The 24309-nt window shown below is 39.0% G+C and overlaps 1 protein-coding gene and 1 long non-coding RNA gene across 18 annotated transcripts in view; one reads left to right on the top strand and one right to left on the bottom strand.

The window, feature by feature from the left end:
• GRIP1 (glutamate receptor interacting protein 1) overlaps positions 1–24309 on the top strand; it is a 334186-nt gene that overhangs the window by 230760 nt on the left and 79117 nt on the right. For all 17 annotated transcript variants that reach the window (XM_064448992.1, XM_064448948.1, XM_064449022.1 and 14 more), the window contains 2 exons: positions 20735–20870; positions 21821–21966. In XM_064448992.1, coding sequence (XP_064305062.1) covers positions 20735–20870; positions 21821–21966 — 282 coding nt within the window. The remainder of the gene's footprint in view (positions 1–20734; positions 20871–21820; positions 21967–24309) is intronic.
• LOC135314231 (uncharacterized) lies at positions 16313–18278 on the bottom strand. Its single transcript, XR_010373677.1, has 3 exons — positions 18176–18278; positions 17728–17819; positions 16313–16669 (listed from the first exon to the last, which is right to left on the bottom strand). It is a non-coding gene; the product is annotated as an uncharacterized LOC135314231 (long non-coding RNA).

Here is a 24309-nt window from a genome sequence, read left to right as displayed (position 1 = left end):
TACATGTGTGAATACTGTGCTTTCTTTGCACACTGCCTGATTCTTTGAAGCATGCTATAATACAGATTTCCTGTTTCAGTACAGTGTTTGATCTCAAAAGCGGGGCTAGCCATCAAACTGGAGGGAAAACACAGAGCCTCTGCAGTGGCTCAAGCTCTGGTATTGCTGGTATTAGCAGTTTTGCAGCCTCATTTGGGGGAGTTTGGTAACAGAATTATAATGCAAAAATGAAATGTTAAAACAAACATAATTTTAGGGTAGGCTGAATTTTGAACTACTGAGCTAGAAGGGAGCGCATGCAAATCAAAGAACCTTAAAATGGCTTGCAAGGATAATATTTACAGTGCTGATACTAAAAAAATAATTACTGTATGATGTAGTGTCCTCAGTAATTGCTTAGGACACAAAATATTCCTAGGAGAAGTCACAAAATACTAAATTATTGTAATAAAAACAATAATTAATGTCCTGGGAACTTTCAGGGTCTGAAATGTTTAAATACACAACATATATGTCAGTAGAAAGCCGTAAGACAGTTTCCTTCTGATCCTTGGCTCTGAACGCATACAGGTGCTATTTAGCTGTTTACAGAAATACAAAAGTACGCCATTTTTTCCCCTCCCTGACCCACAGCCTGCTGTGCAGCAAATGTTCGTATTCTGTCTCAGGCTACACCAAATGAGGCTTTCCTGAGGGGTTTGTCTACTGCCCACAGCTAACAAACTCAAATGTAGGTCAGCTGGAAGCTGAGGAATTTAAAGACCACTCTACTTTCTTCACAGTGATTTGGGGGGTTTTATAACATATAGAAATGTCTGTTTCATCCTGAAAACAAAAATATATTGCTATAGGAAAACAAGCAAAGGATGTGAAGAAATAAGAAAATAATTGAGACTTAAAAATATATCTATAATTCCAGGATCCAGTATAGATTACAGTTAGAGACAGAACTTGTGATCCAGTTATGATGTGCTTGAGTTGCCGATACCAAATTGTATTAGCTGAATTTAACATTTGCGTGCTGTGCTACAACTTAAATGAGGAAAAGGTACACAGGACGGTATAATACTAGAATAACAAGATAATATTGGAAATAAGGGAGAAATATATAAAGTAATACAGAGAGATAGGAAGAATTGAAAAAAAATTTTTTTTAAATTAAGGAATTCTGGTGTGATGCAAGGATACAAGGTTCATTAAATGACACTGCTTAGGAGGGAGGATGGCTCCCAGGTTGTTATTCTTGTAGCTCAGCTGTTAGCATCTGAGCCAGATTCACAGTGACTGACAAATGTGACAGATCCATCCCCTGTGAATAGATGTTTACGTATGTGCAAACACACCTCCAGAGCCAGTCTTGTTTTTCCTCTGTGTTTAATATGGCATTGGTAAGACAGCAGGTGTTCAAAAATAGCTGTTCTCATGCTTGCAGTTAACTTGGTCCAGTTCCTTCAGATGCCTGTGTCAAGTAAAACCACAGAAGATCTAAACGATCCTGTTAATTTTTTGATGGAGTGCTGCTAACTTCAGCAACCCACTTCGCATCATTTGCTACGCGGCAGCCACCTTCTCAAGCAGCGTTGCTTAACTTGTGCAGACCTCAGTCACCTTTTCCAGCCTCATCGAAAGAAACCTGCCTTGCTTTAGACTTCGGCTTCCCTCAGATTTCATAAGCACTCCGATTTCATGGACACTGTGCTGTCTTGCCCTAATCCTTCATTCCCTATCAAAATACTAAATAGTCTTCACTGGCTAACTGGTTGTGCAGATTAAGAGCACGATTTGCCTGAGGAAACCTGTCACAAAATCATCCCCTACCTTTTTCGTAGTTCTCATTGTGGAAAAAATAATTTATTGCAGAAGTAAAACCTGAAAATAATATAGACCTTGGTGAAGGCCGTGTTAGGAAGTTGAAGTATGCGTCTGCAAAAGCACTTTTTTCCCTCAACTTGCATTTGTCTCATAGACACTTACTTGTTCTGTGTGCTTTTTAAAATCACCACAGAATGCTCAGATTTGCTACTGAAGAGATTTTTAGCATTTAGAAATCCATTAGCAATAACCTCTGCAGTCACAGTTATTATGGTAACTATCTTGGGTGATTTCCTAGCAGAAGCAAGAGTTTTGACCTGTGAAATGCAGATCACAGGCTAGTAAGCTTTTCTGCACTTGAGGTGTTTATTATATCTGCAAAGTCATTTGCTGATTTTCATGTTTGATGAGAGGCTGCAGTTGCTGTATCATTTACAGTCTTTCCTGTCTGTTTGTTTAACCTGCTGGAGGTTTATCAAATGGTCTGTGAAGCATCTGCAGAGCTACATATTTTTTGCTTCTCTATCAACACTGAAAATTCCTGGATTTGCTTTCACATATTGAAAGAAGTAAGATTTCTTCCTAATACTCCCTCCCTTCTACCAAAATAATTTTTTGGGAATGATTTCATATATAGCATTTGTATAAAGATGATTCATACACAGATAAACCCAAAAGAAGTTTAGCGCTCATAGAAAATGAAAAAAGCCTACTGAGTTCTTACCTAAATGAGATTGCTGATAATTTATTTACACATTTTCTTTACAGATCAACAATTACTCCACCATGCTAGTGCTTTTCAGTACTGAAAAGGATTAGAATAGAGAACAACCTAATTTCATTCCTTTCATCATAAATGAGGACGAAAAGTTATTAAAGGCAATACTGTATGTGAGGAACACGGCACTTTTTCAAATCGAACTGATCTGAGGTCTCAAAAGTTAAATATCTTTAAACTGTCTTCACTTCTAAAAGTTGATTATGGGCCCAGCCAATACAGTACTCCAGGTGTGGCCTGACAAGCGCTGAGTAGAGCGGGATTTATAGATATTTGGATTTCATTGCATATAATTTTACCAGACTTCAGCCCTTCAAAATAAAATATATTAAATCATTCCAGCTGCAGTTTTTCCCAGCAAAATGAGTTTAGCTATATGTAGTATGATGAGGATGAAACCCCATATAGTATCTATAACATCATTTTAAAAACTGTTTTGGCTATTTAGCCCTTGCACACACACATTTTGGGGCAGAGTTGGAAGACGCACTTGCAGCATGTACATGTGCATGTACTTCATTGGCCATTTGTTAGTTTGAAGCACAAACCTTCAAACCTGCCTTGCTGCCACTGTGACACCACAGGGTTTCTCAGTGGCGCCTGGGACCTGAAAATAGGCTGGGAAGCATCAGTGCTTCTTGGGTTGAGCATCCCATCTCCTGGGTGTTTTCCTGCACAACTTTGATGTGCTCTCTGAAGCCCACAAAGGGCGAACATCCTTGTGATGGTTGGTTTCATTTATTTTAATCAAGGTGTCAGTGGTGTCTGTTGAAAAATTTATTCTCCTTTAAACGTTTCAGTTAGAAGAGAGAACAGGCTGTAGAAACTATGTGAGGAAAGAGAAACTAGGAAAAGCCAAACAAAGATGGTCAAGCGTAGGCTTGGGAGGTATGGAGACTTAGTCTATGAAAGAGAAGCTGGACAAGCTGGGTGAGTATAGAAGGAGGGAGAAAAACCATATGATCATTAAAGGTCAGGGCAAGATGGAGATCTGTAACCCTGTGGTTGTGTACCTGATCACAATCCATTCCTGGCTGAACACAAGACTCATCAATCCCAATAATCTCTGCTGTCCACAAGTAGTTGTGGAACACTTCTCTTGTGAAACTGGACTTTGACTGTCTCTTGTGGAGTAGAACAGCCCACTGCCACTCCCAGAGGTTCTTTGTTGTTTTAGGTCACTGAGAAGCTAAAGCTTGATATTGACCTCTTGAAAACTACTGCATTTCCATAGGCTAGCAGGACTGGGTTTTAATGGAAGGAGAAGGGGGATGTCTTCAGAAAAACAGAAATTACATGAGATGATCATCCATGAGGATGCTCAGGTTTCTCAGTCAGTTCAGAAGGGAGGAAATGTATTAAAAATTTTTGAGGTAGTATCATTTTCTCTTGGGTGGAAATCTATTTAGACATTCTTATCCATGCTATTATCAGTCCAGTACTGGAACAAAAATATGGATTCAACAAGAAACTGATTTCTGCATCATTCAATTGAGACAATCCTCCTGGATCCAGTATCACCAGAGAGGAAGAGTAAGCAGTAAAGCCGTGGATGTAGACTGAGTCAGTGGATTCAGAAGGGATGGAATAGCTTAATTGGCAAGAGATTCATATGTAAATATTACAAAAACTGAGGAGCATTGTACCCTCTAATATGTCAGTACTAGGTGTTAGGGAACTGTGGCAGGAGTGGATGGGACAGAGTAGGCAGGTTCTCATTCTCTCTGTAAACAGGACCTAATTTTCTTGCTTTCCAAGATGGAGCGGGACTAGGTGGAGTGTTAATCTGTCCCAGCAGGTCATTGCTGTCTTTCAAAAGCCCTATGTCCTACAATACTGCAGGCAGAAGCATATGGCTAGCAAAAGAAATCCAAGCATGTTTCTTTAAAGTCTGAGTAATTTGCTAATCTGAGAAGTTGAGGATAATTTTTATCATTTGCCTACTTGGGTCTTTTTGCAGTTGATAGATTCTTTTTATCTTACAGTTATAGATAATTAACTTGATTTTTTAATGGCATTCCAATGTATTTTCCAGTACCTCTTTAAAGGAGTTAATGTTTTTTTGTTTTTTAATATCCCATTCAGTTTCTGCAGTGATTATAATCTACAAAGACAACAGCCCTGTCACACCAAAATATGCAATCCCAGATCTAGATAATAGCTTGCCTCTTCTTTTCAACTCTATCAGTGGGTCAAAGCTACTAGCTCTTGCTGTAAACCTTGACTTTTGCATAAAAATCTAACTTTTTTTTTTGTTGTTACAAAGTTATATGTCCATTTTGCCAATACAAAGTGCTTTAAAGTGTTTCATGTGGATGGAGAAAGGGTTGTTTCTTTGCTCATTTGTTTAATAGCATTTTCTTGCTTCTTAGAATCAAAAGAGGGAGAGTCTTGGGTGGTTGTGTGTCTTCCTCGTGTGTCTTCGTGGTATGTGGGGCAGGCAGAGATATAAATTTGTGCCTCATAGTGTAGGATAAGAGATAGACATGTCTGTTTTGTGTAGGAGCCATAAGACCACAAGTTAAATATAAGTAATTATAGCATTATTACAAGCTAGTTTTTATTTATGGTAAGAACAAAGATCTCATCCTTTAAGGTTTTACTGTATTTATTGTGAATTTACATGGAGTTTGTGGGCCAGAAGAGACCTTGGTGACCATCTGAACTAAACATGCAACTTCCCTGATATTACTTATATTTCAACATATATTTGAATTGTATTTCAGAGGGACAGTCAATCTATTTAAGGTTGCCAGTGGTACAAAATCCATCACAGCCTTTTGTGGTTAATTAGCCTCACTGCTTTTATTTCTAGCTTGAGTATGGGTGGTTTCAGCTTTACCTCATTTGTGATGAAGAGTTGTTTTTCATCAAAATTCACTTCATCTTTTATAGGTACTTCATTATGAAATCACCATTTAATCCTCCCTTTTTTTAAGTAAACAGATTGTGTTTCTGGGGTCTTTTGCTCCTAGGCGTGCTTCTTTAACTATTCTGAAAGCTCTTTTCTGACTTTACTGCCCTCTCTTTGGTAAGTAGTAATCTTGTTGAATCGTGTCACAAGAATGAGATAAAGCATCCAAGTGAAGGTCACTACTTCACTAAATGCAAAGGTGTACTAAATATTGCTGTGTAAAACTGTCATGTTAGATGTTCATGGTTTGCATTAATTATGCTGGCCAGTGAGAGTCTTGATCACCTGTCAGGATTCCCAAATCCTTTTCTGTCCAAATTGATATAATAATTAATTTACTGGCCACTGGATTTGTATTTAGATATTTATATATAGGTGCATACATCTATTCATACCTCTTACATTAATAGACTGGGAGACTTTATTAACTTTGTATGTGATATACGGGCTAGTAGAATGCAGATGCTTATCTTTTTTTGTTTATTGTCCTTGTCCAAATTGGAGATATCATTCTCACTTCGTATCAGCGTGGTCTTGGGAAGCCACTAATGTTGTGTGAATAAGCACATAAGGAAGGCTTTTCAGTAAAGTCTTACTTATTAACAAACTGAAAAGAGTACAGAAAGCAAAACAAAGAAAATTTTAATAGGGAAAATAGCAACGATGCCAAAATCAAGAGATTTCAGTGATCTTATTCACAGAAAACATTGATGGAAGAACACTGTGGATATCAATCCAAGCAGGAATAAGTGCCAATCTTCAATACAAATTGATTTTATCAGTGAAGCAAAATGAGCCCAGCTTAATAGTTAACTCTCTGAGGCAAGATCCTGCCAAGACCTTCTTCCTATATTAGATGACATTGTGACCCCAAATACTTGTCAGATAAACGATACAGAAAATGAGCATTGACCTCAGTGGTAGTAAAACCTCAATGTCATAGAAAAATTAGGGGCATATGCTGCAGCTGGATTTTAGATATCACTGACAAATTATGAGCGATCATACCTGGTAACACTGTGAATATTGATCCCAAAAATATTGCTTCTGTAAACAAAAGTTAGTAGTAAAAATTGATAGAGGTTGTGTAGGGAAATCTTGCCATTAGACCAAGACTGTGGCAAAATGGACCAAATCTGTCAGGAATAACTAGTGCTGCCATACAATCAAAATTAATAATAATTTCTAAATAACTTGCATGAAACATATTCTCATGGGAGTAAATGCACACGCTTTTCCAAAGTTTTCAGGATGAGTTCTGGCTAAAAGATATGTCATTAGTTCTAGAACTGAAAATTTAGCAAGTGTATTTGAAAGTCATTACAAACTTCTAGCTACAAAACCAGATGCCTAGTAAAGAATTTCTGTAGTTTTATGATAAGGGTGGTACCTAACTCTAATGAGACCATTAAAATCCAAGAGCTTTATTCCTTACCCACTAACACAAGGTAATGGTGCCATAGAGAGCATATAGTGGATGGGAAGATAGTAAAAATCGTGGAGCTCAACTTACTTAATCCCACAGAACAGAAAATAATAGACAAGCTGTTTAAGTCAGTCACTCTAGCTTAAGTGCTAGCCAACTAAGATAGCTAATAGCTGAGCATGACTGTAAGATGTATTTTTCATGGTCTGAGTTGAGGGTGTTGAGAGTCTCAGAGTATTTTTGGTAAGTTATGGATACCTTTTTTTAGTCCCAGTTTTCTCTGTATATAAAGTTGGAGTAGAGTTTAGAACATTTTATATGCTGGTCCAATGCACATTTTATATATTCAATACCCTGTAAAAATATCATTGGCCGGTCTGATCTGGGGATCAGAAGATATCAGGGCGTCATCTTGTATTTTTCTAAAGCATGTATGATTTAAAATTAAACATCATAAGCTCAAAACCGTACCAAATATTCTTATCAAGTTGTAGCACTTGGCATTAGGCTGGTATCTGTATCTTCATCATAAGTCCTGGGTCTTCACTGGGGAAAAACCTGATGAATGTGCAGACCTGTTATGGCCTGAAGATCACCTGCTCCAGACTTTGCTTAACCAAGAAGGGAAAGAAAATCCAGAGCAAGGACTCCTGTTACAGGCATCTGTAAGATGTATAAACTAGGTATTTCCTGGAAAATATTGCTGGTGAAGCCAGGTTGGTTAGAAGTATGAGTTTTGCGGTGTTTCTAAATGAGTAAAGCTTCAGGGTAGGCAAAGTGACATCAGCAAAGAAGTGCTGTCTCTCTTCTTTTACTTGACAATTTGGTCTAAACTTTTTTAGCTTCTTTTTTCCCCCCATTATGACTTCATTTCTGCTGGGAGGGTTTGACATTATATCCACGCTTATAGAGTCACGTTGGGAACATTTTGTTAATGTAAATCTGCCCTTAGTGGAAAAGGGTTTTTGGGACGGGACCTGCAAGACTTTTATGCAAAGCAAGCTTAGAAGAAAAGCCCATACAATAGTTGAACATGTTTTACAAATGCCAAGAAAAAAATAGGGCAAATGTGTTTATTAGATAGGTTTGTTCAGGCAGGAATCACCTTTTTCATCTATTTTCAGTCAAAAAAATCTTGGAGGTGGTGACCTTCAGAATAAGCTGAATTCTGGGAATTAACATAGATCCTGTCTAGAAACATTTACTGTTAGCAAGTCTTCCAAATTCTCCAGTTTAGATAAATAGCTCTGGGCAGTATTAGATACCATCAGCAGCCTCTTCTACTCTCCCAAATTGTGCCTATAAATGATGCTAATCTTTCTGGCCATTTTAATGAACCGTTTGTTGCATTCTTAGGAATAGAAACAGATCCTATCATGCCAGATGTTCTTTGGTGTAAATCTTAGCTCCATAAGGTACATTCCAACTGGTATGATACGCTCCCATTAACAGTGCTAATGTAAGTAATGTTATAAAAATGGCAGAAACACTAAACATGTCTGCATGTTTGGCATATGGTATCCTTTATATGTATGCCTGAACTATAGGATAGGCTGTAAGTTAGGAAAAACCAAGCTGTTAAATCTGAGTATCTGATACAAGTTAAGGACTGGCATGGCATCGTTAAAGATTTCAGAAGTTATAGCTGCAAAATTTGAATCTGTAATTAGATTTCTGGTCAGTTTATTCACCAGGAACTAAAGGGTTAAAAGGAAGCAAATGAAATGGTTTGTTGTTGCTGTCAAAGTGTTCATCTGACATAGAAAAACAAAGAGGGGGAATTAGTTTTTTATATTTCTAGTCTAAGTCATGGTGCTTTTTTGCATTAAAGCAGCTGAAAATAGGAGTTAAGGAATCCAACTGGTTCAGGTTGATGCGTTTGATGTCGTACTTGGGGCACGCAAGCAATGGATGATTTATGCCGTTGTGATTGCTTTAGTCATGTGAGTAAGCCTATCACAATTTTTCAAAGCAATTTAACAGTATAGTAATACAAAGAAAAAGCAGATTCAAGCACCAGTCTTTTCAGGTGAAATGAATGGCAATTGCAGATGCTCAGTGCCTGATCTAGATGGAAATTTCCCAGCGATGCAAAACTCATCTGAAAAGCATCAATTTATTAAACCTGGGGTAGTTCATAAATCCAATGACGAACGATAACTGAACTGTACATGAACTACTCTGCGTGGGGGCCTCCGTCTTTGCAGGCTTCTGGGCACGCGGCAGGGCATACAGCTGGGAGCAGCCCAGTGTAAGCAGAGGTGGAGCAAAAAGACACAGGTCACAGAGTGCAGAGGTTGATTTCGTTTCAAAAACACCATGTTGGTATATCTGGAGAAGAAAAAAGTTTGAGAATACACTCGTTTGTGTAACTTTCAGTAGTTTTACACCAAATGGAACCATATCAAATGTAAATAGAATTTTCCCGTAGTTTTTCCTCTAGTTCTGGTTAGCAAATTGCACAGTAAATGATAATAGAATATCTCTATGCTGAGGCCACTGCATTCAGAGAGGCCTGGTAGGTTCCTTAGGTGATTTTGTAAACTTAAATATTTAAATTCTAAATAACTTTCCTTAAAAAAAACCTGGCAGCATATCCTTTAACAGCAGAGGAGAGGAGAAACAGGGACAGTCGCTTCTCATGAGTTGTTTGCATGGAGTCAGCAACCTGAAGAAGGGCTTACAAGCAGGCAGTTTCCTTCTGCTTAAGAACAGCCTTGATTAAGTGACAGCTCTTTTTCACAGCCAACCTTACTTGAAAATAAGTATTTTCAACAGGCGTGCTTTGAGTCGTGTTAGCAGTTTCCCCTATTAGCGTCCCTGTTGAGATTCTGTACATTGCATTTTGCTTGAAATGAAAGATGTCACTGAAGCCTCCAGGTAAAACTGTTTAGCTGAATCTTTCTGTTTTGGTCTATTTGAAGATTTTAGCTATTTCTTCAAATCGTAGACACACTTACCTGTCTGTCTTAACCCCCAGTCACCAAAAGGAGAGAAAGCCATTGTAATAGACACAAAACAAGATGTGTGTTTGAAGTAGACGTGAATCAGAATATATAGCTAGCATGTCTTAATATTTTCAGAGAGGCAGGTAGGCGTAATCATCTTTGTTCCTTTTCACCTCAAGTTTCTGGAGGATAAGAGGAAATGTGGAAAGAAAAGCCAAAAAAACTTCCTTGTGAAACATGCATCACATTTTGGAGTTTGACAGAGGAAAATCTATTTTTCCTGCGGCATGTAATAATGAGACTGCTCCAGGATACTATAAGCATCTTACATTGATGTCACATTCAGATTTGCACTAAGAACTCCATGCAGCTTCTTGAAGTGACCTGAAGATGTAAAATGTTCGTATTGTCTCACAGGCTAATCTGTACAATATTACTAGGTGCTCATACGATGCCATTTCAGTTTCTGTGCTAATTCTGTGCATGTGCTGGCAATTTCAATGACAAAAAAATCACATAGGTACATTCTTGCAGCTGTGCATTTTACTGTTTCGCTGCAGTGATTTGTTCAGCAAGCTTGACTATCTAAGTTAGTTCATGCAAATGAATGCATCTGTCTTCATTCCTCTTTGCCATTGGTTCATTATGCATACATTAAACCTTAGGGAATAACTACAGAGATTGATTAGAGAGTTAGAGTGCAGGTTAGCAGCTGAGAAATGCCTGAATTATTCGTTTTCTTTTTTCTTTTATTTTTTTTTTCCTGTTGGCAAACTTCTTTTACAGAAATAGTAAATCCTTGTGGATTTTAAATGCTTACTGACAGCTAAAGTCATCGCTATTCCTATGATTTGGCAAATTCTAATATAAACCAGTAGCTTATTTTGTGGTTCTTTAACCCTGCTTTTCCTTTGTCTTTAACTAGGTTTTTTCTTCACCCTGAATGTTGAGTAAGTTAATGGTCCTTTTGTCACAGGCATTTTTTTGTTCTACTATAAACACCTAACAAGAAAAATTCAGTGCATCCTATTTGGTCAGGTGTTGTTGCATATTAAATATCTCCCTAAGCCATCCTTGTAACTTCAGTCTTATATCAGACTGAACTATAGAAAAAGAATGACTCATTATCAGATCACATTTTAAAACATTCATAGCTATGCATTCTTTCAGCCCCTTTTTGAACTACTGTTTTCCAGGAGTGGACTTTTCTGGGTTGTAGCTTTCCACAAAGGTAGGGAGTAAGCAAACCATAAAGGTATCAGTGATCACTGAGCACAAAGGACAAAAAGTAAAATCTGTAGGAAGTATTCACTCTCATTTCCCATTTTTCTCATTCATTCTCTTTTTTAAAAAATTCATTTCTCATTTTTCCAAGGATTGTCTAATCTGGCACACAGAGACTTTGATAAACCGATTTGCCGAATCTCCCTCAGTACTACCAAGTAGAAAGATAGGGGTTGCATATCATTCAACTTCGTATATTCTGCAAACAAAGAGATATATGACCCCTGAAAACTTAAAATATCTGCTCCTAGGAAAAGTTCTACTGGCCCATACCTCCAAATTTCAGTCATCATAATATCTATTTGAAAATTCACCATCCATTATTTGAATGGCTGTACAACAGTTTACTGAAAAAGAACTGACACCATCACTATATTCTTTTCTGATCCTTACTGCTTTGGTTTGGCATGATACTACTGATATCCATGTCGTAAAAAGCAAGACTGATGCTTTGTATTAACTAAAAGGTTAAATTATGTAGCAACTGTAGACTATGATAGGCAACTCAAAGTATGTTTAATAAAAATAAATGACAGGTCAAATGGAGAAATGAGATCTAATGGCAGTGTTGCTAAAACTTATCCGGTAGCCACAGGATGTTGAAACACTGGAGGAGCTGCAAAACATGTCTTAAATTGCAAAAACCTAAGCAATTCAGGCAGTTCTTAATCTAAAATGGAAAGAAGATTAGGAGGTGATTTGATTAGAGGTTACAGTTCTGTATCTACAGGGAGAACCTGAATGTAATATGGTGGTAGTGTAATGAGATCTTGGGATTGAAGGCTTGTCTCCTCTAATTCAGATAGAAATTACCTGTGCATGTAGCAGATTTTCCATCACATGATGCTTGCAAAGCCACATTGGATATCTTTCTAAAAGCTGATCTGTAGCTGCAGATATCGCTATATCATGTTTCTCTGCTTGTGTCACTCAGGAGATCATGGAAAGAATTGTTCTCAGTGGTTTCTTCATGCCTTGAAATGCACAAATGCAATCAGTCCTGTAGTCGTTCCTGCCTGATCCATTCTTATAAGTGTAGAAAGCAGAGAAACTGGAACAGTCAGGCTGCACTTCTGTGAATACTGTCACCTCAGTACAAATAAGTGCTAATTAGGAAGAGTTGTCCTCATGCTAATTTCTCAGTAAGGAAATGGAGAGGAAGTTGGAAGTGAATCCATCAGAACTGCAGGAAGAAGTTTTATAAATCAAAATACCACATCAGCGTCAAAGCTCTGCTGTTCTGCGCAGCAGGACTTCACTAGCAAGGGAGGAGGGTTACTGAAGCCTTCGTCCAGTTCAGGCGGAAATCAAGAGAAGACTAATGTTGTTATGGAGCTCTGTCCTTTCTTTATCGATAGTGCCTACCAGAGACATGCAGAGGTGTTCGGGGAAGCACTGCTGATGTACAGGCCATTCTTGAGTTTAAGGCTTGGTTGCTTACAGCACAAAGCAAAATTTTCAAAAGGAGCCACTTGTTTTATGTGGGAGATAGAAATTTGACATAACTATGGATGTAAGGTCCAGCTCAAAAATACCTTCTGCCTGTTCCCCATCCAAGCAAAAAACTGACATTGTGTGGAAGCAAAGAGATCTGAGCTCAGGAAAGCCCTGTATTTCTGTTGAAGTGGTCATGAAGGTTGACACCATCGAGTTGCTTGTCACTGTGCTTCTTTTGCCCTACCCTCCAATGTCCTTCCTTCAGAAAGCTCCATCCTGACAGTTTAACGAGCTGCTTTGGGCCCCGCACATGTTCAGGAATTTAACTGCTACCATGGATAATGTGGAAGCAGAAAAATGCTTGAACTTACTGAAACCTAGCAAGTGCCTCATGGTGGAATGGGTCCTTATCCCAAGATAAGGAAGTTGATCATTGGAGATCTTCAAGCATGCAGGTGGTGGTCAGTGGATAGTGCAGATACTCTCCCAAAGAAAGCCATCAGTGAAAATGCTAGAACTTCACAGCTAGCTCAAGGAATAAATATGCTTTGTATTCTAGCCTACATCACTGAGTGAGTTTGTAGTTCACTCTGCAACTATTCCAGCCACATTGCACTGTGGTACGTCAGGGATAAAATGTCTTTTTTTGTTGGTAATAATGCAAAGAAGAAAAAAGTTTTGTTGTTATGATTTCACTAAATCTGCATCTTCTTATTAAAGTGTTCATATTTACTGAAGCCAGATGTTTTAATGTTTTATAATTTTATTAATAATTCCTCCTCTAATTGAATTTCTCTGCCAAGATTTGCTCAAGGATTATTAATAATAATTCTGTTACGTTTGACATGCGAACTTGAACCATATCTTACTTTCTAAATCCATTTTAATTAAAAGATTGTTCTTCAATATACTTAGAAGAATTCAAACTTGTAATTTGATTTTTTACCTATAATAGGGTATTATAAAACTGTAATTTGTATGTTTCCAGTTTCCTTCTAAGCAGATGTTCTGCACTGCATTATGTTCCACCTTTATGAGTATCTACACAAATTCAGAAAACAGGAAGCATATAAGCAAAAAAACAGACAGCAAGATGCCTTAAAACTAAGAACCCCACCAAATGGCATGGCAGTTTTAAACATTTTTGCAGTGGCTGTGATTTTGCCCTTCCCCACTGTTGGGCTCTCCTGCACAGTCAAAAACGAGGTGTAATGAAACAAAAATTGTTTTCACATATCTACTTACTTTTCACATTAATTTTATTCCTCCATAAGCCTTGTCACCAGCTGTCTCAAGAAAATGTAGAGATGGAGGGGCTTGTTCTGTGTTTGGCTCATACTTTCAGTCCATGATGTGGGGTGGAAAGCAAACTACAGAGTTCGTTTCTGCTCTGCTCTGCTTCTTATACAACTTCTTCCATGGACCACTTTTCCCTCTCTAACTTCGAAACAGCCACCCATTTAAAGTTGGCTGTACAGAGAACATCCTTATCACGGCTGTATGAAGCTGCTTCCTGTGAAAACTGGTTTTACACCACACCATGGCATGCCATGCCATTTTTGCATTTTTCTGACAAATGATTTTTACCACTGCTGTTGAAGAAGGGTGGATTCAGACACAAGCAGGATATTGGCTCTTGAACACGTGCTAGCATGGCTCTGCTGCTGCCCAGGAAGCACTGGGACAGTATGTCATAACTGCACTACAGGCTGCAGGATGGAGACGTTATGCCTTACAAGGGTAATAATGGTTTAACTCTCGTCAGTGTTAAAACAATGAAATGCAGTTCTCTGACAGCTGATTGTGGGTTTTTCTCTATTACACTCACACAGAACAGATGCTGTTGTTGTAGAAAGGGTCTTACTCATACAGTACCACTAAACATTTCACTCCTGAAAGTAATTACTGTGGTGTGTGTCGATAACTGTGTCATATATCAGGTGTTTCTTCCAATACTCTTTTCCTAAAAGGCTGATGAGGTTCTTGTCATTGAGAACGAAGAGGCATTTTTGTCTGTTACTCTCTTTGAGTGGGTGGTTATTTGATTTCAGGTTTGGAATATTTAGATTCATTTCTAATCTTTCAGTGTGTAAACAGAGTTTCAAATGTAATTCTTACATTTGATGCTAAACTGAAGACCACCCCTGTTGTATGCCTCAGGTTTGATATAGAGAGAGTTGGCTGCCAAGGTATCTTTTCTGTGCCTTAGAATATGACAAATGTACCCAAAACCAAATAGCACAAGAACTAAGCTCTTTTTAGGCAGAAAACCAGCCAACCTAGAGGTGAGCTCTGCTGCCGTGTCCTGCAGGCCTGGTGTTTCCAGTGAGTTATGTGATCACATCCTATGTATCGTGGTCTGTGGTTTATCATAATATACCATTATTCGATTTTTCTATGTTATGTCTAAGCCAGGTAACAGACTTTTTCCAGTTTATAAGCACTGGTGGAAGGTATTTGGGTTTTAGATAATATTTCTGCAGTGGCAAAGTCATCTTGTAGATGCTCTTATAGCTGAAAAAAAGCAGAAAAATAGGGTTGTCTAATGCCCTGTACACAACCAAAATAGCTGTTGGTATAAGCTGAGTCTGTTCTACCCATCTCCTTTGCTTTCACTGGAAATGGTACAACATTCCACCTCTACAACATTTATCCAAGTTACCAGAATCACATTAGCCCAGCTGCTGACCCAAGACAACCTGCATTGGCATTGTTTTAAATTTACAATCTCGTTGGTAACTGCAGTTTGTTGTGCCTTGTGGATGTGCTCTGATGCACCTCATACCAGTGTGTCTTCTGCTGTGGGCTGCTGCGTTCTGAACTAGGACTGGTTTGGGGATTGTCCCTTCACCAGCTGGAGGAGATGGCACAGAGTAGGTTAAGGTCAGCTTCATATTTTCAGGTTCTCTTTACCGATGTGGTTTTGTTTGCTTGTTTTTAATAAAAATTTAGGTGTTTTAGGAGTTAGCGACAGCCAGTCAGGAAAAGGGCAACAAAGAATTGAGCATTCATCATCACTTGACATCCCTTTTGTCACACTCAGAGAAATACACCTACCCGCATGACTTGAAACATTGAGTAGATGTGATGTCCCCAGTAAAACAAACTGTTATCTGTTTCTTAGGAATTGACTTTATCTTTATGTGATTTTGTATTAATCTGTGAGATGCCTCCTGGAATGTAAAGCAAAATGTTTCCTCTGCAGAATTTCTGCTGACATACAGGGAAAATCCACACAAGGACAGCATTGACTATATTTTCAACAGACTCACCAATTACTTATTGTGTATGTATTTTCTTCATAAGAGACAATAACAGCAAGTTTTTTTTTTTACCTTTAAGTTAAGTTCCATTTATGCCCTGTCCCGGCTGCAATGAACAAACTCATTCAATAGGTGGAGGATACAGGCACTTGACCTGATTGTGTTAATTTCCAGAGTTTTCTTTGATTTTTAACACAGAAGGGCCAGAAAAGACATTCAATACCTGGAATGAAGGGAAATGTTTGTCAATTTTACTTCAATAAGTAAATTAAGAGATAAAATTGTAGGCATATGGAAAATAGATGATAAAACTTTTGATTAAGAGTTCTCTCATCTTTCAAATGTTGTTCTGTGAAAAAATCTCTTCTGTAGTCTAGTATTTAATTTTCTTTTTGAAGAAGTGAATATATTCCAGGGACAAAAATCTCATGAGTCAATTTATTTTCCATGCTTTTTATTCATTAAAACATGTTATTTACAAACATCAAAAGGCAGGAAATTTCAGAAAGTCTGAACATGTATAAAATTTTAGGAACTTCATCATGACGTTATTTTCCTTGAAGAAAATTAGTTTGACATGGTGTTTGTTGGCTTTTACTTAGCTGCAGGTTGTTTCATTTATTCATCTTCTTACAGTACAATATACCCAGTCCTGTATTTGAACACCTTCTTATCTTTGAAGTTTTCCTGTTCTGTGTTGAGTATTCCTGTAGTCTTCTAGGTTGCAGGGCAGATCATAGTCTCGTTACGCCAACTGACCCTGCTGCACGCCAGGTGCCACACTGTTATGGTATTGCAGCAGTGAACCTAAGAGAAGCATCCAGACCAGGAATTAAGAAAACAGCAGCATAATGTTTTCTTTAGAGCTCAGCTGCTATGTATGCTGCACCTTACAGGACTGTAGATTGAAGCAAAGCTCTTTGGTGAAGAAGGTTTCTTTAGACTAGGCTAGAATAGAATATTTCAGTTGGAAGGGACCTGCAACAATCATCTAGTGCAACTGCCTGACCAATTCAGGACTGACCAAGTTAAATCATATTAAGGGCATTGTCCAAATGCCTCTTTTCCATGTTGTGTGTGTGTGTGTACAAGTATGCATGTTTACACTCACCTTGCCTTGCCAAGCCCATCTCCAGGATTCAACAGGATTCCTGAGCCTTGTATCAGACGTAGGTGGCAAAGCTGTAGGGCAGCTATTGCAGCACGGACAGATGTGTGCTCAGGATCACCCCTGCAGCAGTAGGAAGCAATGACAGTCCTGGGGCAGTGGCAGGTGCTGATCCCACCACCCAGGGACCCAAAATGCTCCCCAGGACGAGGGAAGGCAGGACCCAGTGTGAGTTGCATTTTGCTGAGTGCTGCTGGAGTTGTTAATGGTGGGAGGGGAGGAAGTTCTTAAGTGCATTTCTCCAACTGAAGTGTAAAATGGTATTGATTTGGGCTTTTTATAGACTTAGAACCATCATTTGGTTCCATTTTAGAATAATTCATTTGGCTTATATCACAGAGCTGTGCTGCAGAAGCAGCATTCTGATGCTTGATACTTCATAAACTGTTACGTTTCTTAAGCTCATGTTCTTTATTCAGTTTATCACTAAGCAAAAGACTTGTAAATTCAATTCCAGTTTTACTCATAAATTATAAGAAATCTGGAAATAACTTCTTTGCCTTCCCTTCTGACGCTGGCTATGCTAATGTTATTAGCAATGTGGGAGTGCGTGTAGGAAAGAACAGGCCCCAGAGACTTCTGACTAATTAGGTGCTGGTTGGCGTAAGTATGAGTGAGGTGATACATGAAATAGTTTGATTTTTTTAACCCACAAAGAGTAACACAGCATTGTGTTAACTAGAGAATAGAGACTGACCTTGCATTAGTTGCGGTATAGCAGGTACAGGAAATGAAGTCCCAGGGTTGTTCTAATATTGGGCATTTCAATAATACTCCAGTAGGATTAGTCTGTAATAATAATGTCAAAACAATGCAGATAAGTAACCATGAAATATATAGCATTATAAAAATAGTAATCATATGCAATTTAAGAAAGCAAAGATGAAAAATGGAGAGACTGTGGTATCAAATGGGACTGGTTCAGAGCACTTCCAGGGATAACAGTCTCTTACAAGCCAAACCAGCTTAGGTAGTTTAATTTCTTCCTGCTATGTTGATGTACAACAAAAGCTACAAAATCTTTCAGAGGTGCAAACCTAATGAAACTGTTGCATACTCGTAGATGACCTTATCTGTCAGTTAGCGATGAGCATTTCATACTAGCACTCCCTTACAGTGGTGGTGCATCTTTCCCTCCTGCCTACCAGAGAAGAGTGTTTAGAGGTCCATTTTCTGTCAGCAGAGGTATACAGAAACTTGTCAGGGTAGATGGTGAGAAGGAGCAAGCCTACTCATTAATTTCCATGCCGGTAGTTGCAGGGAACTGTATAATCATTAGCTAGCTTGAAACACTGCATAGGCCATCTGTTCTACATTGTAACTTGAGGCAGCAGCGTATTCCCCAGTATTGGACTGCAAACTTAGAACCTATATAAAAGATCAAAACACGTGGCAGTATTATGCCACAGCAAAAGATTAGGCTTGTGCAGTGCATTGTTGATGTCATGTATACATGTTCTAGCAAAGTATTTGATTAAAACAAAATAAATCTAGATGGTCCTGAGAGCCAGATTGTACTACTGAGAAGTACAAAAGGATTCCGTCTGGGAGGTGGGGGAGAGAGGGGAGTTTTCCTTTTGACTCCAGATCCCACAATCGAGTAAACCCTGAATAAACAAGTGTGACACACCGGCCAAGCACCTGAGGTTGCATCATTGGTGTAAATGTACAGTATTTTTGTTTGCAGTAAGTACCATGACTAACTCTTGTAATCATTATGAATACTTACAGGTTTATATAAAACTGAAAGCAGCATTTTGATCCATAGTGTCTCCTACAGCTATGCAACAAGTCTACATATTCGATTGCAGGTAATCACATCTGTTCTTTCTGAACTGTCAAAAAGGCCAGATGTGAGCAAACATTGTAGAAGCTCAGTAGCTTCCAAATGATGGTTTGGTGTCAGCCAAGTTGGAGAATGTACCAGGTAGCTTTGCTCCTGTCTGCATCTGACTGGATAGAGGCACGTTTTTAGTCCCAGAGTCTCTTGCAATCTTATCTTTTTACAAATACACATTACAGTTTTTAAATACTCATTTCAACAACCCATGCTGCTGACTGAATACACTGCAGAATTTTGTCTTAGTACAAGCTTTTTCAGGCATAGGAGAATTCTTGCCCAAGCACTTCAGTCATGCTGTATAATGGTAAAAATGTCAATAACTGAAGTGAGGTCATCATCACCTAGAATGGGAAGAAGAGCCTGTCAGCCACCTAGAAAGGAACAGGAATAGTGCCTAGGATGATGCTACTCTACAAAAGATTCAGCAGTTAACCCTAGTAGAAGTACTACCAAGGTTTACAGAATACTCCATCAGGGCTGGAGGCTCTTCTGAATGCTTTCTTCTGCCCACCGCCATTATCTCTGTTTTGCTCAGGTTTGGCAATTCTCATTCAGGGCAGCTGTTCTTCATCTCGAGGTCAAGATTTATTAGATCATCTTCTTAGTCATATGGAAAGGTATTGATAGATCCTTGTTGCTTTTTGTATAGTGCTCATTCTAGACCTTACTGGTGAATATATGAATGTATACAAAGGAACATGCTTGTTTTTTAGGTGGCTTTTCATCTTTAAATCTCAAGCTGCCACAGCAAGATCGCTAGTGCAATGCAGACATACGGTTTGTTCACAGTGTGTATATGATGTTTGTATCTGACTAATTCACCTAAAAGCTCCATATTGATGCTGAAAAGGACCAGAGAGATGGATGATCCTTCCATGATTTCATAATTTTCTAGGTGGATCATTAGGACTTAATGCATTTTTCCAGGATACCTGGGGCAGCTGGTGGTTTTAATAGGTCTTCTCTAATTGGAAACACTGGACATGAGGTATGATTGCCTCGTGGTGTTCCGAACGGTTGCAGCCCTGCTGGAACTGCATATGTAGCTTGCCTTGTCCAGCCATGTGCAGTAAGGACATCTCTTTTCAAGAGCTCGAGGCTTTCCACTGCAGGTGACCTGCATTTGTTGAGGTTTGTGAGATTAGCTGGGCATTTTCTGAGACTGCTAACCGGGCAAACTGCAGGAGAGGGTGTCCCAGACAGCATGTGAGAGAAATTTTATATGTAACTATGACTATGAAAGCTCTTTACTTCCTTTATACCTGTTCTGCAGAGATTTCAGAGAGTTACAGTGGAGATCTACTTGTGTAAAAATAAGGAATAAAACTGTTAAGATCTGATACATTTAATCTCCATCTGGATTCTTGTAATGTTCAGTTGTTTTGATTAACGTTAACATCTACTAGTGGTCCCAAAGGTGGGTCTGGATCTAAAGTTTTCTAGTACCGTTATATCATTGTGTCTTTTACCTCTCTATTTAGTTAATCAGTTGAAATACTTCATAATACATGGGGTTCAGAGGGAGAAAGCAGAAAATGAGAAAAGATAGCTTTTTAAAAATGTGAAACAACTTCCTTTAGTTGTAAGCATTGCCAGCCTTTGTATTTATTGGCTCTGTATAGTATACTAGCACGCTGGTGTAGTTTTTAATAACCTTTTACAGAGCATATGTCTTAGATTTATCTATATGCAGACCTTGCAGACAGAACTTGTGAATTGTAACATAAAGAATCTCCAGATGTACATGTTATTTCTTATTAACATACACAATGATTTTCTTGGAAAATGGATGACATTTTAGAAAGGCAACATCTGTGTTATCACTTAAATTTTAATAATGCCAATAATTTTCTTTCAACAGAGGAATTCAAGGGCTCAACAATAGTTGAATTAATGAAAAAAGAAGGCACCACCCTAGGGCTTACAGTATCGGGTGGAATCGACAAGGATGGGAAACCAAGAGTATCTAACCTTCGTCAAGGAGGAATCGCTGCTAGGTAACCACATCTCAAGCCACAAAATGCATTATAAGATGTGATTGCTTCAGAAATATGTACCGCATCAGAAAGGTCACTAACAAATATGTGACTAGATGCATCTATAATGGCAGCCCATCGGACCGGAGAAACCCAGAGAGAAACAGCAACAGCTGGTCCCCCTCTTCCCTCAAGGCTACTTTACAAAAACTAGAAATACCAATGAGATATTTGAAAGTCATCATAAGACTAATTAAGTTTCTTCTAAATTATATGGATCTTATTTCTCCTGTTTTGTGTCCTTGAACAGAAACTTGAGAGAAGCGGCATAAAATACTCGGGGGAAAAAAACAAACTGAAAACCTAACCATAGTACTACCATAATTTAATCTAAACAAACCTGTTCATCAACTGGTTTTAGGATTAAAAATAAGTCTAAAGTCATAGCTACCTTGCTTACTACTAGAATGGAAAACAAAAGCCTGTTATTCATAAGTGAAACAGGTCAAAAGACAGATGTTAAGCTAAATCATTCCAAGTAACTGAGCAGAACATACGCTTTTAGGCTGTGGCCTATCTCCTGTAGCTGTGATGTTAGCTGGAAAGGCAACTCTTGTCGACAAAAAATAGTTTTGGACGCTTCCCAAAGAGAGAGAGAAAGCTGGCGACATGAAGATGATGTTTTCCCAGATCCTGTGCCCAAACCAGTCAGATCATCCAACTCCCTTTATTGTACAGCTGGTTTTGTACATCAGAAGTTAATAATGCAAGAATGTTGTTGTTCTAACATTTAACAAACTAGACTAGATTAAGATCTTAAAATGCCACTTTCTGTTTGAAAGATCAACTTGTTTGAATCTAGATGAATGGAAGGAATATTTCATATCATCACTATACAGTGATTTAAAGGATTTAGTTAGTTCAGGCCAGCAGATCTGTCTTTAACAAAAGGAATATGTACTTTTTCCTAGGAGTGACCAGTTGGATGTAGGCGACTACATCAAATCTGTCAATGGAATCAACCTGACCAAATTTCGCCATGATGAGATCATCAGCCTGCTCAAGAACGTTGGCGAGAGGGTTGTTTTAGAAGTGGAGTATGAGCTGCCTCCAGTCTGTAAGTAATAGCAAAGCAAACTGAAACCTATGCAAAGAGCAGATGTGTTGTCAGCAGTGAGATGATGGGCGTGGTTGCTGAGCTTCATTTGTGTTAGTGGCTGTGGTGGCTGTTTTTCCTCTGGCTTATCGCACAGCATGCAAGCAGTCTGAAAAAACTGGCAGTACAGGGGGATGCTCTCAGAGATGTTCAAGCGTTTTAGTTAGGAGCACAAATCCAGCCAATGGCAGAGCACAATTGTCAACTTTTTGTTTGTTTGTTTACAGTTTTGAATACTGGGAATCAAATTAAATAGATTCCAGGGCAACAGAATCCTCCTTGTTATAGTAACATCTTCAGAGATGAGGCCAATGAATATCTGTGAGTTCTGCGTTCTCCAGTGGCAGCACCCTCCCGCTCTCCCAGATAAACAACATACACTGGGGCTTTTCCAGTCTTTTCTGACATCACTTTTAGGCAACATCTGATTTCTAGAGCAGAAGACTCAGTGGGGTAGGCTATGGGGATACATAAACCTGCAAGAATTGTGTGACTGAAACATGGGCTTCTCGCTGAGCAGGATTGTCTAAAAATACAAGTTTATGCTGACACCGAAGTCACAGAGTGCTGCTGAATGTTTTCCTCGCCCACCTCTCCTTTGCTCTTTCTTTTTGTGCTTAGGCCTGTGACTGTGTGTCTGTAGGAGAAAATCAGTGGAAATTGAGGCTATCATGTATGAAATGAAAACCAGAGAAATGGTGAGCTGGAAACCTGGGACCTAAAGTGAGGAATGAGTGGCAAGTCTGGCACCAAGGGGGCTGTACCAGCCACACCTTTTGAAAGAGTGTGTGCTCCTTCTTGCTGCTTGCTGGAGGGGAGATGGTGCGGTTTGCTGGTGTTTGGCCAGAAAAATCTACGGAGCCAGCTAGGAAGTTCTTGTCTCCTTAAATAAACACTTTAATCACAGTAGAAGCCAGAAAATCCTACCAGTCTCTTTGGTGCTCAAGAGAGGATGAACTCCCCATTGCTTTCTAGCAGCTGGAGAGTTAGTCTAATTACATATTTGGTTGCTTTTATGACCTCCTGACAACCACCTTAATATGTTTTGAATGTTCTCTGTTGATTAGTGTTTGTTTGTGTAAGGGAACTTCATGTTCAGAAACATAGTATTTAAGTTAATGAGTCAGCTGAGTTCAGAATTATTTTGCTGGAGAAGCCATTTTTTATGAGTGTTGTTTTGCACTTACTCAAGTGGGCTTCCTTCCGTTTCACCTGCTTTTGGCACGTGTGCCACACTTGTCCACTGAAACAGGATTTTGACATGCTAAATTACAGTACCAATTCTAACTTTAAGTCCTTGGAATTTCTGACCCCTTCATACAAACATAGCTAATAAAGTTGGAGATAATTAGCAGCCTAGTTGTTCCCATTAACTTCCAGTGAACAAGCTAGACAGAGTGCCTTCATTATACGCAGAAGTTTTCCAGTAAGTCACGTGGTGAAGTCCTGGCACCTCCTTCCCTGCCCATACATAATGAAATTCTACTGTTGGTCTCATGGTTGGCCCCTCAGAGAGAGGACTGTCATGGTTTCAGAGTGGGGAAATGTCAGTACTTTAATAATGATGGATTAAATCTGGTTTAGCACTAGTAATCCCACTCTCCCTAGTGTTTCCTTCCCTGTCTGGCAGAGTTCACAGCAGGATCATCCAGCTGCTATTTTCAGCGTGAACAACCTCGTTTCAAACCTGCCTGCCTCACATCTGCCTTTTGTTGTTGCTAAAGGTTAAGGACTTCTTCCCTCCAAGGCTGTGGCTGGGGTAGAAGAACAGCCACCTGAATGGTTGTTGCCTGGGTGGAAGGATGCTGCGTCCTGTTCCGTGCTGCAGAACTACAGCCTTCGCTCGTCCCCAGTGGGGAGGTTACAAGCCATACCAAGCAGATCAGGAAGCATAGGTTCAGCTTGAGCTATGTGCTGCAACAGTTTCAGTTGGTAGGAATGAAGGCAAGAGTTGTCTTCTCCTCCCTGTAATTTAGTCCTTTTTGGGCAGTAAAATGTTTCTAGCTGAAAAGGAACCAACCACATTGACTTCAGAAGCACAGTCCTGTTGTAGCAGGAATTACTGCAATACGAAGTAATGGTTTGGAGGGCCATCTTTTGCCTATTTTCCTAAGGAAATGAGGCGTATGTGATTTCACTGGGTGGTTGTTCTGGTTCCCTGCAATAACTTTTTAACAGGGGATTGAAAGACTCCAACAAAAGTATATTACAGCATATTTTATGGAAATAGATACTTGGGCAGAAGAGAGTGTCCCAGACCAGGGGAGTCCTCAGAAGGAGAGGCATGCAGTGCCAGGGAGGCAC

Source organism: Phalacrocorax carbo, chromosome 1 (genome assembly GCF_963921805.1).
Source record: "Phalacrocorax carbo chromosome 1, bPhaCar2.1, whole genome shotgun sequence".
NCBI classification, from domain to species: Eukaryota; Metazoa; Chordata; class Aves; order Suliformes; family Phalacrocoracidae; genus Phalacrocorax; species Phalacrocorax carbo.
This window is presented reverse-complemented; position numbering and strand designations above follow the sequence as displayed.